This window comes from Alosa alosa, chromosome 16 (genome assembly GCF_017589495.1).
Source record: "Alosa alosa isolate M-15738 ecotype Scorff River chromosome 16, AALO_Geno_1.1, whole genome shotgun sequence".
NCBI classification, from domain to species: Eukaryota; Metazoa; Chordata; class Actinopteri; order Clupeiformes; family Clupeidae; genus Alosa; species Alosa alosa.
In genome coordinates this window covers 27,237,859-27,252,434 of record NC_063204.1, presented here as the reverse complement: position 1 = coordinate 27,252,434, position 14,576 = coordinate 27,237,859, and the positions used below count along the sequence as shown (strand labels likewise).

At 41.4% G+C, this 14,576-nt stretch overlaps 2 protein-coding genes across 3 annotated transcripts; one reads left to right on the top strand and one right to left on the bottom strand.

Moving 5' to 3' along the window:
- Positions 1 to 1,374: 1,374 nt before the first annotated feature.
- On the top strand, positions 1,375 to 2,776 carry crhb (corticotropin releasing hormone b). Its single transcript, XM_048266485.1, has 2 exons — positions 1,375 to 1,501; positions 1,886 to 2,776. Exon 2 carries the CDS (start codon positions 1,906 to 1,908, stop codon positions 2,395 to 2,397), a length of 492 nt encoding a protein of 163 aa, XP_048122442.1. The 5' UTR covers positions 1,375 to 1,501; positions 1,886 to 1,905; the 3' UTR covers positions 2,398 to 2,776.
- A 1,832-nt stretch (positions 2,777 to 4,608) lies between these two features.
- On the bottom strand, positions 4,609 to 13,075 carry trim55b (tripartite motif containing 55b). Of its 2 annotated transcripts, none has more exons than XM_048267055.1 (8): positions 12,798 to 13,075; positions 12,411 to 12,580; positions 10,690 to 10,876; positions 10,268 to 10,363; positions 8,639 to 8,872; positions 6,989 to 7,011; positions 6,757 to 6,881; positions 4,609 to 5,367 (listed from the first exon to the last, which is right to left on the bottom strand). In XM_048267055.1, the coding sequence occupies exons 1-8, from the start codon at positions 12,915 to 12,917 to the stop codon at positions 5,231 to 5,233; spliced, it is 1,092 nt and encodes a 363-aa protein (XP_048123012.1). In that variant the 5' UTR covers positions 12,918 to 13,075; the 3' UTR covers positions 4,609 to 5,230. The 2 variants fall into 2 exon arrangements, with proteins under 2 accessions (XP_048123012.1, XP_048123013.1); XM_048267056.1 differs by having other exon boundaries at positions 10,690 to 10,873.
- Between the last annotated feature and the right edge of the window lie 1,501 nt (positions 13,076 to 14,576).

Genomic DNA, 14,576 nt, shown 5'->3' with positions numbered 1-14,576 from the left:
TGCTCAACTGAAAAAAGTATTAAGATTGAGTCTTTTACGTTTGCCTCCATTTAAAAAAAATGGATGCAGCACAATAACACAATGATTGTATCATGTGCTAATAAAAATCCACTCATTACTGGACATTAATTACTACAAGACCAACAAAGATGCAACATACATTGTTGTTTTATTCATCTGTGGTCTTCAGTGTGACAGGACACTGGAATCCTTTCAGGAATCCCTAACAAGTTAAGGAGAAGTCTTTAATCTGCCGTGCCATGAGGGAAAGCAATCCCTGCCTTTCATTGAGCATTATCTGAAGAAGATTGGGTGGTGGTATCAGGGGTTAGATGGGGAAAGTTTGTCGAACTGTGGCACAATTAAAAACCAAAGTTAAGGGAGAGAGTGGTGACCTGCTTGGCATGCTGTGAACAGGCTTGGTGGTGGCCTCTCGCGCTCCATCTTAAGGAGGTGGCCCTTGGACAGCGCCTGTCAGTGCGAGGGGAAGGAGACGGACAGCACTGACCGAGACGGTGACGTAGACAGCCGGCGAGCATCACTAATAAATCACTTCTCATGTGGTTCGCATGCATGCGTGTGTGTGTGACGTACAAAAGGGACGGGGTTTAAGATTCATGACGAATGCCACTCGGCTAGTTTAGTTTGCTTTTAGTTTAAATTAATTTCGCTTTTTTTTCAAGCTTGGAGTTAATTGAGCAGATTCATCAGTGGTTTGAAATGTTTGCCTTGCATCAGTAGAGTCCCTCTGTGAGCTTTGCCTGCAGGATGACTGTCAACTTCTGTGATAATGAAGGTGGGGGGGCGCTTGTTGGTCTCAAGATTCTCTTCAAACATCCTTGAGCCAAGTGCTTGTGCAATCTAATCTCCCTTGATAAGCAACAATGAGTTTTCACAGTGATTTATCCTTAGTGCAATTTGTGTAACTGAAGTTAATTTTCATGATGGCATTTTTTTTTCTTTTGACATTTGCTGTCTGTCTACCCAGCTTTTATATAAAGTAAACCTTTTCATGGGGAAGATGACACTGAAAGGTAAAGGGTGTGTGTGTGTGTGTGTGTGTTTGAGAAGTGTGTTCATGCCAAAATGGATGCAGAGTTAGACAATAGCTGAGAATACCTCACTACCATCTCCTCTTCACAAAATGTACTGCATTCTGTGAGAAACAGTGTGTGTGTGTTTGTGAGAGAAAGAGTGAGTAAGAAACAGAGAGAGAGCGAGAGAGAAGGGGGGAGAGAGAGAGATAAAGAGAGAGAGGTATTTTATGACTCACCTCATTCATTCTAGAGAACTTGCGTTCATTCAAGTCCACTCGTCTCCAATGCGCAGACGCAAGTTCTAACGTGACACTTGTCACAAATGTCGGCTATATAAATCCAACCTAAACATTCAGTCTTTTGAAGACATCCTCTCAAATATATCCAGATAGACCGCAGGTAAAAGAGACATTCGTCATATCAGGTGTGCATTCTTCTGAGGAAGTGCAGACTGCGCGATACAGGTATGGCATATATTTTGTGGAGCACCTTATAAAACAAAAACAGATTATTACTTAAAAGTTTACTGTTGTAGTATTTTTGTCAGTTTCGCTTACGTTTGTCTCAGTCGGCAACAGCCAATTTATTAAGCAGTCATACTGGTTTGTTCAGGTTATTTTTGCAAATATTTAACTGTCGCAACTTTAGAAAATGTTGCATTTCATCGTACACTTAAGTAGATTTGGGGGAACAAAGTTTTTAGTTGAGATATCCGTACTGTTTACTATTGAGTGGTTAATATTATGCTGTCATAGCACAACCCACTCGTGGTAATTCGTGCTGCGTAAAGTACACAGAGGTTTGGAGAGGGCAACATCAACATGATCGTCTTTCTTTTACATTCACAGATTTCCTTTGCTTCCTTGTCATGAAGCTCAATTTTCTTGCCACCTTCGTCCTCCTCGTTGCCTTTCCGCCCCGACATGAATGTAGAGCGATCGACAGCCCCAGTCAGCAGGCTCCTGGCACAGAGCGCGACCCACAGCAGCAGTCCCTTCCCATTTTGGCACGCGTGGGAGAGGAATACTTCATACGACTGGGCAACGGAAATCAGAATTCACCTCTGTCCGCACCAAACATGTATTCCGAAAGCTCCCGGTCAGGCTTCAGAAGAGCTCTGCAGCTCCAGCTAACACAACGTCTGTTACAAGGCAAAGTTGGTAACATGAAGCGGCTCATCGCCAATTACGCACAACAGCCTGACGACTCGATGGAGAGGGAGCGACGGTCGGAGGAGCCTCCTATCTCTCTGGATCTCACCTTCCACCTGCTCCGAGAAGTATTAGAGATGGCAAGAGCTGAACAATTAGCCCAACAAGCGCACAGTAATAGGAAAATGATGGAACTCTTTGGGAAGTAAAATTGACATCTATTCATCCGCCAAAGAAATTTTTACATTTAGCACAAAACATAATATGTACTATAGTGCTGCCTTTCCATTCATTTATATCGTATTTATTTTAGTAGATTTATGCTCAAATCAAGAGCAAAAATGTGGAATTGTAGACTACTACAGCCTGGTGATCAAATAGCTGCGTAAATGCGTGAGAAGTCATCACTTTCGATAATTGTTGTAAAAGTGCTTAACAAAATGTAGCCAATATACGTTTAATTTTCTAATAGTACACAATCATTTGGGACTTGAGAGCTAGAAAAAGACTGTATATTATTCAAAATTATATTTTATCTGATATTTTCTTTCATTGTACATTACATTGTGTACGTTTGTTAATAAACTGATGAGCAACCAGTATTTTTGTTGTGCAAGAGAATGTCTTATATTTATATTTTTCAATAAAAAATGAAAAGCCAATTTTACAGTCCTTTGTCGACCTTTTTCAGGGCCATATCACGGTGTTATTTGGACAAATGAAATTTGATCATCTGACCGCACAGAGATCTGTAAACGTCATTAACTGAATCATCAGCCTAATCCGCAAACATTCAGCGTGAAGGACTTCAGGAAACAGTGATGAGTAGACTAATTTTGTATCTCCGAGTGAGCATCTATTGAGGGACATCCCGTCTCATCAATAGCCAACTTGATATAGTTGTATCAAATGTTAATAGCCACATAACCAGTCACAATTTAAATAACCTGCAACACTTCTTTTTTTCATTTATTTTTTTCTCAAATGTTATGCATGTTTGTAAAATCAGGCTTGTCTCTAAATCCCTTTATATAATAATAGCCGCCCACAGATGGAGGTACATTGTGAAAACATTTAATGATTCTTGAAGGTAATCCACACTATAATAAATTAAGTGTACATGAAGAACATAGAACAGGGAACAGCCATCACAACCACTAAAACTCCCATGGAAGTGAAGCCTGGTTATCCCCATTAGGATATCCAGTTAAAAAAAAAAATCTAAAACACAAAAATAACCCATGACTAAAGTGTTACCAAAATAGTGGCTTACATGGACTTAACAGGAAACCAGACTGCTACCTGGAGGTCACCATAAAGAAAACACATTCTGTTAATGTTCTGTTTAATGACGACAGGAAGCCGTGAAGTGTGCAGCAAAATTGTGAAGTTCCACTGAACCATGCGTCATGGTGATCAGAAGCACCACATCATGGATCTGCACCTAAACTTGACCTCATTGTGTCAGATAAACCACCAAGCCCGTTTCTGAGGCCAAGTCAGAGGGATCCATTGCCACACTACAGTCATATGACACTTAACATGATTATGGTACAGATCTGACTCTGATCTGGACCAAATACATTGAGCAAGAGAAGTCTCCAGAATGTGGAATGACGTCATACTGTGGTATCAAACCACCTCATGCACTGCACAGTAACTGGATTAGAACTCTATAAACCCCCTGTTAACCAAAAGACACTATGATATGGAAGTTTTACTAATACTCATAATAATAAAATAAAAATAAAATAATAATAAAAAAGAAGTGTTTCTGCATTGATAGATGCTCAGACATTGTGAGGTTCAGTGTGAGTCTGTGTGAAGGACAAATTCCATTACCAACTACCCTCCAGTGAGCCAGAAAGTATACGTTACACAACAGTCCCATTCCCCTTGTTATTTCAGCTTAACTACCCAAAAGTGCAAAGAAACATTTGGTTAGATCAACTGGACACTTCTCAGAACCCATGGCTGAGTGCGGTCAGTCTCTAAGCCAGTCTCTATGCTCATCCAGTTAAACAGCACAGGTCAGAACTTAAATCACAGGTATGTGTTAGTGAGCGAAGAGGAGGTTTGCCATGCGGTGCATCTATTTTAAAACAAGTGAAAGCTGATGCTGATGTCTTGATGTAAAGGAAGCAGCCAGTGTTCATATGTATAAGTGAAGTACAGCTACTGAGGTGGAGAGGTATAAAAAAAGCTCATGAAAGATCTATTTGAGGCGACAGTGCCCCAAAAATAGCTTTGTGACAGGCAAAAAGCCAACCTCATTAAAACATCATGCCAACACTACCTAAGAGCATGACGAGAGAAGTCGACGACAACTTGCTAAAATTTCTGGTATGCGAGGCGAAACACTCTCTGACGCTGCGCGTGTGTGAGTGCTATCGGGTCAAATGAAAGACAGACGAGCATGCTGAGTAACACAGATAGCTTTAATCAGTCTATGAGCCAGAGCTGGACTCACTGCCTCCATCAGGCCAGCTCCTGTGTCCACGCCGCGGTGCAGACGGCATGATCACTGACAGATAGAAAAAGGTATGGAAGACTTCTATTCCCGATGGTTTATTCTCTGAACTAGCTATCTAGGCATGTGTGTGTGTGTGTGTGTGTGTGTGTGTGTGTGTGTGCGTCTGTGTGTGTGTATTAAGATGTACATGTCTGTATTATGGCCACAATGGTGGCTTTTTCCTTAACAAAAAAAGAGTAAAAAGTCTCACATGAAATTACTAACATAAACAACCTCTTTAGATTTCCAGACAACTTAAAAAAGAGGGTGCAACACACTGGAAGAAAGTTCAGAAGTATTCACCCACTTATTCCACTTTTGGGTAAATACTTTATATCTATACTACCCCATGTCATCTCTTGGTCTGAAAACTACACCTACAGCACTCAGTTTTTTTTCTTCTATTTGTTTCTTCTATATGATGAATTGCTGCCTGTATGGCACATTTAAAAGTGTGTGTCTTAGTAAGAGTGTGTGTATGGTTGTGTGTGAATGTTTGTTATGTGTGTATGTCTGTTTCCTAACTTCAGCTAGGAGGATGTGGCTTTCAGGCTGCTTTGGGCTGGTAGGGGCGGGGCTACCAAGTCTGAAGCTCCTCCCTCTGCTTGCTCCTCCTCTGTTCCAGCATCTTCTTCCTCCTCCTGCTCCTCATCCTCTTCGTCATCCTCTAAACAGGATCAGGTTAGAGATAACACAAATGATCTGATTTAATGGACAGTGTCAAAATAAGGATGTATAAAAGATAAGAGAGAGGTTGAGTGAGAGAGTTATTAAGTTATTAAAGAGAGAGTTAATTGTTATTAAAAAGGACAATACACATAAAATCAAGATGTGAAGTATGAAAAAGTAGTAAGTAAACACACACATTGGCAAAACATTTGAGTTTCTTGGTTTGTTTCGGTGCTGTGGCCCCTTCTCTCTGCTGTGTGCCCTAAATTTCTGGGGCAGATTATCCACTCACATGGCTTCTCATATCACTGCTACCTGTCATTCCTGTCTGATGACTGCACGGTCTCTGTGCAGATCTTGGGATTGTCTCTTTGACATATCCAGCATGGATGAAAAAACTTCCACCTCCAACTAAACCTCTCTAAGACCAAACTGCTAGTCCAAACAAGTTATACATCTCAACATCAAAACAGACTCCTCCCAAGGTTGCAAGAAACTTGCTGTCAAAATTGATGAACAGCTGACCTTCTCTGTTCATGTCGCCCAATTGTGCTGCTTCGCAATATAAGAAAGATCAGGCCACACCTCCCACATGCACAGTGGTGCTTCTGGTTTTCAATCAACCAAAAAGAGCTCACTATCCTGCTGGCCCTCAGCTAAGAGTAGCTGTTTCACATTCAAGTCACTAATGCTTGCCTACAGCGTGATCGCTGGGTCTGTTCCCACTCATAAAGGCTTATATTACCCTTCAACCATTGTGTTCCTCCAAGGAACGTCGTCCCAGTCGAGAAACTCTCATTTGTAGTCCCCTGATGGTGGAACAAGCTACCAAGTGCTACTAGAGTAGGGGAGTCCCTCTCTACCTTCAAGAAGCTCTTGAAGACCCAACTATATTCTGAGAGTACCTCCTCATCTAATACATCTGCAACACATCCAACAAGCCAACACACCCATCATGCACTTCCTTTGCTCTTCTTCCTTCCACCTCCTTCTCCTTCTACCACTCAAGACCTTTCTGTTTAATGATCACTTCTCCTCCACAGCCAACACAGAGCTCTATAAACATAGCTTCTGTTTGTTGTATTGTTTTTGTTTGTTTGTTTGTTTGTTGTATTTTCCTATCCTATGTAAAGCGACCTTGGGTATAAAATAAAAATGATTATTATTATTATTACTCCTTCTATCACTATCTCCTTTGATTGCACTTTGACAGGTACTTCCACTTCTGCACTCACATCCTCTGGTAGTCTCGTGGTGTTTCTAAAGTGGTATTTTCACCCACAAGGTCTACTTTGCAATGTAGCTTGAATGTTAATCCTCGATTTGTGTGTGTCGCTTTGGATAAAAGTGTCTGCTAAATGAATAACATATAAATGTCCTTCCTTACCGACGATGAAGTCAATGCTACGCAGTGCTTTTCTCTGCTTCAGAAAGTTAGCTGTGTAGTGATCCATGTTCTCGTAGCCTCGCTCCACTTTCTCCAGATGGGACGTGTTGGAGGCTTCACCAATTCTGACAGAGAGCAAACACCAACAGTAACAGGTGCAATCACCAAGAAAACCGAACAGGAAAAGTGCTGTTACACAGATGTGCAATATCTACCTCAAGTAAGCACTTACTTTTTCAAAAGAGGTCTTGCTGTCTGCAAAAAAGCACAATAATGATTGCAATGGTTATTACTAATGGTTGGTATAACTATTAACTATTACAATGTATTGTATATTATTGTGTATTATATGACAACTATATAATATCCTATAATTTACTTTACTCATAAACATTGTGATAGATCAGGAATATCTTCTAATTTAATTTTTAAAACATAGAACTTGCAGGGACATCCCTCTCCATTTTCAAAAAACTCCTGAAGACCCAGCTCTTTAGAGAACATCTCCTCTCATAGCACTACTTACAACAAGTCTTGCTGATCCTAGCACTTACCAGCCGTCTTGATCTGACACGTAACTGTTAAAAACAGCACTCACTGATGCACTTATTCTTACTGTACTCTACCGTTTTTTATATTGTCCTACAATTGTTGAGAATTGCTTTAAAACTTAAACTTTTTACCATGTTGTTAGTCGCTTTGGCTAAAAATGCGTCAGCCAAATGTAATGTAATGTAAATGTAATGTAATGACTCAGATAAAATTGTTTATGCACTTCTGTAATCTTCACAGTTTTAACACCCACTGATGGTATATGAAACTACCAGTAGAAGGGTTCTATAAAACAGTTTACATGAGGAACTTCTGAGCAGAGTTGGGTGTAACGTTACTGTACACACAGTAAACACATTACATTTGTCAGTAAGGAGTAGTGTAACACGTTACTTTTCTAAATTCAGTAATCACATTACAGTTATTAACAGCGTGTGAGCAAAGATGACTTTATTCTCCTATTTGACATTCTCCTATTAGGAAATAGGAATCCTCCTCAAGCCGTGGAGACGCATGTTGTGGTGGTGTGCTTTACCCTGTCATGAGCAGGGTGTGTGGAATCAGGCCACCTTCTACAGCACTGACTCTGATAGATAATACTGCTTTGCTTTCCTATTTAAAAAAAAACCTAAAAATAAAACAATAAATATGCACCTGTATGAAAACAAAATCTGCCGTTCAAAATGTTGCGGTAGCGAGTGCATAAGTTAAACTGCGTTGCCGGTCTTATTGTGTGTGTGTGTGTGTGTGTGTGTGTGTGTGTGTGTGTGTGCGTGCATGCACGCGCACACATGTGCATCTTCTGGGAGGGTGACAAGAACATTCACAAAAAATAAAACCCATCTGAGTATTTGTTAGCTGAATACTGAACGGGAGTGGTAGGCCTACAGCGCGAGTAGTGTAATAGACTAGATTATGCTACCTAATGTTTCATACAACGTAATTAATTAAATAATAAATAAAAGGGGTCGATATCAATAACAGCGTCCATAGAAACATTTAAACGCAGTAACGCAAAAGTAATGTAACACGTTACTTTCCATAGAGAATAAAGAAGTAGTGTAAGGGATTAAACATTTTTACAGTAACGAGTAATGTGCAATACATTACCTTTTTTGAGTAACGACCCCAACACTGCTTCTGAGTATAAAATGTTTTTAAGGAGACAACCTAAAGGATAAAGCCTTGTTGAAAAAGTAAACTTGTTCTTCAAAGCATCACTCCTTAAGTGAGTTGTAAGTGATGATGAAACATGATGATGAAGAGCTCTTGGCTTTGACTGTAAGTCTTTTGGCGCTTCATAAAACAAAAAAAAACACAGCTAACTCACCTGCAAGAACACAGCCATTTCAGGCTCCTCCATGGTCTGAATGCCCGTCTCCACGATCTTGCTCATGGACTCCAGGTGTTCGTTGTACTTGCGCTTGAGGCCCTGGATGTAGTTGAGCTTCTCCTCCTGCTCTGCCGACACCTGCAGAGTCATCTCCCTCTTCCGGTCCTCCATGATGGCATACAGGTGGTCAAACTTCTCGCACACCTGTGACTTCTGCCTCCTGCTGTTCTCCTGTGGAACACAGGTAGTAAACACACCTTTGAGAAAGCAAGTCATGAGTGAGAGAAAGTGAGTGGGTTGTCACTCTAACACTGGTTCTTCTACTTTGCCGTTTTTCTAATTCAGTTCAATTTCATTTACTGCGTATAACGGCAAATCTATTTCATTTATATTCAGGTACTTTACCGACAGGGGCAAGGGAAATTTCACTTTTATCAGGAAACCTTGAGCCAAACCTCTCCTCCTATTCTAATTCCTAATTACCTAATAATTACCTAATTACTAGGCTTGTGAAAGATTTTCCCACACGGCCCTCTAAAGGAACTTCAGGCAATGCTCACTATTAAACGAGCTATGATTAAACAAGCTATGTCTCTCGGCTTCGAGTTGTCTTGAACACAGTCTCAAATCGACTTGTATTGTATTTAATACAGTGGCCAGACGAGCCACAGTGTGGTGTTGCAAGAGAGGCAGCCCAGCACTAACCGGTTTGCATGCTAACTTCAATGGATATCTGGACAAAACGGAGCATAGGCATTTTTGACATCAAAATGGCTGTTTCTTCACACTCTGTTGCTATTAAGGTCATTCTTAGATGTTTCAAACTTAAACAAAACGTCACATAGCGCCTTAAATGATGGTTCATGAAAATATAAAAAAGTGAATACAATAAAAAAAAAAAATGAAAAGCCACTCAATGACTGAAGATGATTTACTTGAAGAACTGAACTGAAGCAATAGTGTCTGGACCGAAACTCCAAAAATAGTCTAAAAACAGGTTATACTGTATGCACTTATGCTGGCGAGTTTCTTCCTGGACTCTCTGTCTCTCCTCTTTCTCTCTCCCTTACAATCAACCTTGCCAGAAGTTCCTCTTTGTCATCTGCAGTGGCCATATGCGCACTCAAGTCTCAGAAACACAACGCCCATGTCAGTCACCGGCTCTCGCCGGACGGCGGCCATGGGGCTTGGAGACGCTCCAGCGTCCTGTGGTACCGTAGCGGCCCACACACATCACCTCCAGCTGAAGAGCTGTCGGCTCACCCTGTCCATCAATACTCCTGATTGTTCCCCTTTTGTTTATGAAGAAGAGTAGATTGACTAAAGGAGGGGGGGGAGAGGAAAGAAGAGTGGGAAGGAGAGAGAGACAGAGAGAGGAGAGAAAGAGATAGGGGGGCAGAGGGAAGGAGAGAGGACCAAAGAGAAGGAAGTAGAGAGAGAGAAGGGAGGAAAGGGGGAGGGAAGGAAGAGAGAGAAAAGAGGAGAGTGAAAGAGGGAGGGAGGGTGAGAGAGAGAGGAGAAAGAAGGAGAGAGGGAAAGAGAAAAAGAGAGAGAGAGAGGATGGATGAGAGGGAGGAAGAGAGTGACAGAGGGGGAGAGGTAGTGCTTCCTGTGGGAACAACTCACCTCTATGATCCTGCAGGTCTCCTCCAGCTGACTAATGACACCCTGGATCCTCTCGTTGTTGCTCACCATCATTGCTATCCTGTCTGTCAGCTCCGTCTGGGGGAGTGTGTGTGTGTGTGTGTGAGCGTGTGTGAGCACACACACACACACACACAAACACACACAAACATTTACACACACACACAAACATACACAGACACACGCACAGAGACACACATTAAAATGAAAGCGTACGTTAACAAATCCATTAGACAGACAATTATCCTCAGACACAGCTTGAAAAACAACTCTAATGACGGCTAATGAAACATCGGTGGGCTTATTGCGCTGCTATTTGTCTAATTTATCTGAGTGGCATAAAGACTCCAAAACAGGAACCCCATGACATCTCAATGATGAGACGCACGTGCAGGCTGGCATACCTTCTGATTTTGGTAGACGTTGGTGAGAGGGGCCACCTCGCAGTCTTTATGCGCCCCGAACACTTTGCACATGGAACAGGTCGGGGTGCTACACGTCACACAGTAGATGTTGATCTTCTCGTCCTCGTGGACTTCGCACATGGGCTGGTCTGGTTTCGTCTCTGGGGCAGGTTGGCTGCTGCTGCTGCTGGGCATTAAGATGGTGAAAAAGAAGAAATAAAAAGCCTGGTGTTATATACCTCTGTGCCCCCTCTGTTCATTTACTTTACTTTAGCCTGTAGCTGTGTTTATGGTGTAGCCTATTGGCTGTGTGACCTACATCTCAATAGGGATACACAGTAAGGATCTGTGGCTTTTCTCTTATTTAGTTTTTTCCTAGACCATCTACTTGTGTTGTTCTTCACTAGTAAATCCTGCAACTAAGTGTTTGGATAAGTTTTACTCTTATATACATGGCAGGGTTTCATTAACTGTTTAGAATGGATTTGTTTTTTTATGTAACCAAATATACTACAGTTATCAGTTATTCGCCAATAATAGTCTTATGAAGAACACTGAGTTTCAAATACATTACATGACACTGTGCGAATGTCAGTGAGTGTCATGAGCAACCATACAGCATCAGGTCATCGTGGGTTGTCACGATGACCTGAGGGCAAAGGGGATGGCATGTCAACAGAGAGCAACTATGCCGCAACTCCAACCGGAACCCTGCCGCGGTCCAGGCCACCAATGCTCTGACTCACAAAGCCCTTAGGGGTCATGTGGTCACGGTCGCAACAGAAACTCCTGTCGTGTCAACTCAAATGATGTGAAAGAAATTGAGTGCTGTAAAAAAAAGAGACAAGAATGCAATTCCATCTGCAGTTGCAAGGGAAGATCAACTCATAAACAAGCTGAAATGACTTGAGTGCGATGTTTCGTGACAGCAGAGCAGACAGCGGAGGAACTGTGTGGCCTGTTGGGATTTGTACCGTTTACATCTAATATTATTTCCAACCAAGAGAAAAAAATGTGCTCCACTAAAAAACAGTTATGCTCATTACTTTCATTTAACTTCACTTCACCATTTGTGGTCAGAAATATCAGGAGTGTGTCAAACCTCCATAGGCCAAACACCATGCACTTACCCTAAATGTATCATGTTATGTATGTAGTCTTCGTTATATTGGTGACTTTCGCAAGACCCAAGGTGTAGGCCTACCACTGGTCAAGTGGGACCATTTAATAATGTATTTAAATATTGTGTAAATATATACTTCTCTGAAAATATAGGGAACTGAGGGATTGATTGCTGAGTGTATATGGTGTATGTTTGGTTCACGTTCTTATTTGTCATATAGGGCCCACCATGTAGACTACTTGATTGTTCATTTTGTCATCTTAGCCCACAAATCTCAACTCAAAAGTCCATATCCGCTATAGCTACCATATGGTGGAAGGTGCTATCCTTACAGGTAGATGGATGCGTGACCTAGTAACCTATTTAGGTAGGAAGACTTGTTGTTAACGGAGCACCCCGATGTAATGATAGCCTTTTCATAATGTAACTTAATGTAAACTCAACTTTTAAGTGCCAACACATAGCTTATATATCTATGTGGAAGAAATGTAAGTTACTACGAATTGCTTTGACACAGGTTATAGGCCTACCTTTTTATAACGGCCTAGTTAACATTATACCGCAACATTAACCAGAAGAATCTGTGTAACTGCTTTACCTGGTCGACTGCTGTTTGTACATGTCAATGATGTTTTCCACCAGGAGGTTCCTCTGCAATCCATAGACTCCATGTCGGTCCAACACAACCTCATGCCTGCAGGATGGGCAACGGAAACGGCCTCCAGATGTAAGCGAGCCGCCTCTTGTGGGTAGGTAAGGGTTGGATGCCTTGTCACACGGATGCATTAAAAGGTTAATAAGGTAATTGTCGAAGAATGCTTGTAATAATGTATGACTTATTATTGCAACACGACCATCATATGCGCCTGCCTAGCCCATTAAGTTTTCAATGGAAAATAACTGGTGAAAGTATTCACCTGTAAAAATAAGTTACAGTATTGCGTAATTTGACGCAAACGTACAGATAAGTCGATTTTTACTATACCTGAAAGACATCGTTAGCACATTTGCGGCAAAGGTTGTGTTGACATGGAAGAATCACCACTGGTTTTGAAAATATCTCCAAACAAATGGGACAAATAAGCTGCTTCTCCAGGTCGTCCATTTTCCTCACTGTCTAGAACTATCAAACTACCAGTATTGGTCGTCTTTTTTTAACATGTACATATAACATAAGTTTGTTTAAGAGACAAAAACCATGGCCCAGACGAGTAGGCTACACTCGTTTCAAGTTGTTACCCGGCTGTGAGGCTGTTTTTAGAAACCTCACGTCAAAGGTTGCCATGTTTACGTGCCCATATATGAAAATGATTGAAGATACGCAAACAGCTGACGACTCGCTGGACACATGAACACACGGTCTACTTTTAATGTCGTAAAACTCATCCCCACACAAACGTAACCCCTCTAGAAAAACAAAGTAACCCTACATTGTTCATTTCGCAATCCACAAAGGCAACAAATCAGACAGACCCAAATTGTTGCCTACTGATATAATTTGGATTATTGTGGGCAGCTGTTAGTTTATTTTTTGCAATTTAATTAATATATAGAATGTAGGCTAATGAATTCAAGTTCAAATTCAAAGTTGCTTAATTAACAGTCATTTACAATGACAATATTTAGAACAGAGTATAACACAAGACTATTAAATATATAAAAAAAGAAGACAGCAACATGTAGGCGTAGGCTACAGTAATAATGAGACATGTGTGATGTCTGTGTGAGTGTCTGCACGCAGATGCATGTGTGTTAAACACAAACACAGGTGTAGGCTACTTTCGACTAGTTTAGTTACCCACAGATGTGTTACATTTACAGTTGACAAGGATGCTAAAGGCCCTCCACCAACTACTATGCCATTTTTTCAATGTCGTCAATGTATTGAGATAGGCTGCCATAGGAATTTAGTCTTGATTTCTCTTATTTTGCACAGTGTAGAAGAAATTACTTCTCTGCCTCAACCCTCTCTGTCTGACAGTGACCATGTATTTGTTGTTCACAATTGCAGCCAGTCTTTGCCTGAGCCTACTGGTTAGAATTGGCCTCTGCTTTGTATCTCTTAAGAGAGAAGATTACTTTTTTCGTTTTAGGGTCAGATAGCCTTTGATTCAGGGTTCAGCTCCTGGGTTTTCAGTGCTTCAGACTTGAATGTGTTTTTCAGAAGCATCCAGGCTAGCTAAAGCCATGCCAGGGCATACATCGGCCCACAAGCATCCAACTGAACATACACTGAACTCTACATACAGAACAACATACACTCACTGGGCACTTTATTAGGTACACCTTGCTAGTATCGGGTTGACTCCATTTGTCAGCTGCACATCTATCATGCAAATCTCATGCACATCCCAGGTGCCCTATTGGATTGAGGTCTAGTGACTGTGGAGACCATTTGAGTACAGTGAACTGTCATGTTCAAGAAACTGTCAGTTTGAGATCATTTGAGACATGGTGTGTTATCCTGCTGGAAGTAGCCGTCAAAGGTAAAGGGATGGGCATGGTCAGCAACAATACTCAGGTAGGCTGTGGTATTTAAACAATGCCATTGTTTGGTACTAACAGTGTCCAAAGTGTGGCAAAAAACATCCCCCCACACTATTACTTTTCCACCAGCAGTCTGAACCTGTGAAACAAGGCAGGACAGGACTATATGCACTCATGTTCTAACCCTACCATTCAAATATCGCAGCAGAAACACATCAGACCAGGCAACATTTTCCCAGTCTTATATTGTCCAATTTTGGTGAGCCAATGCAAATTG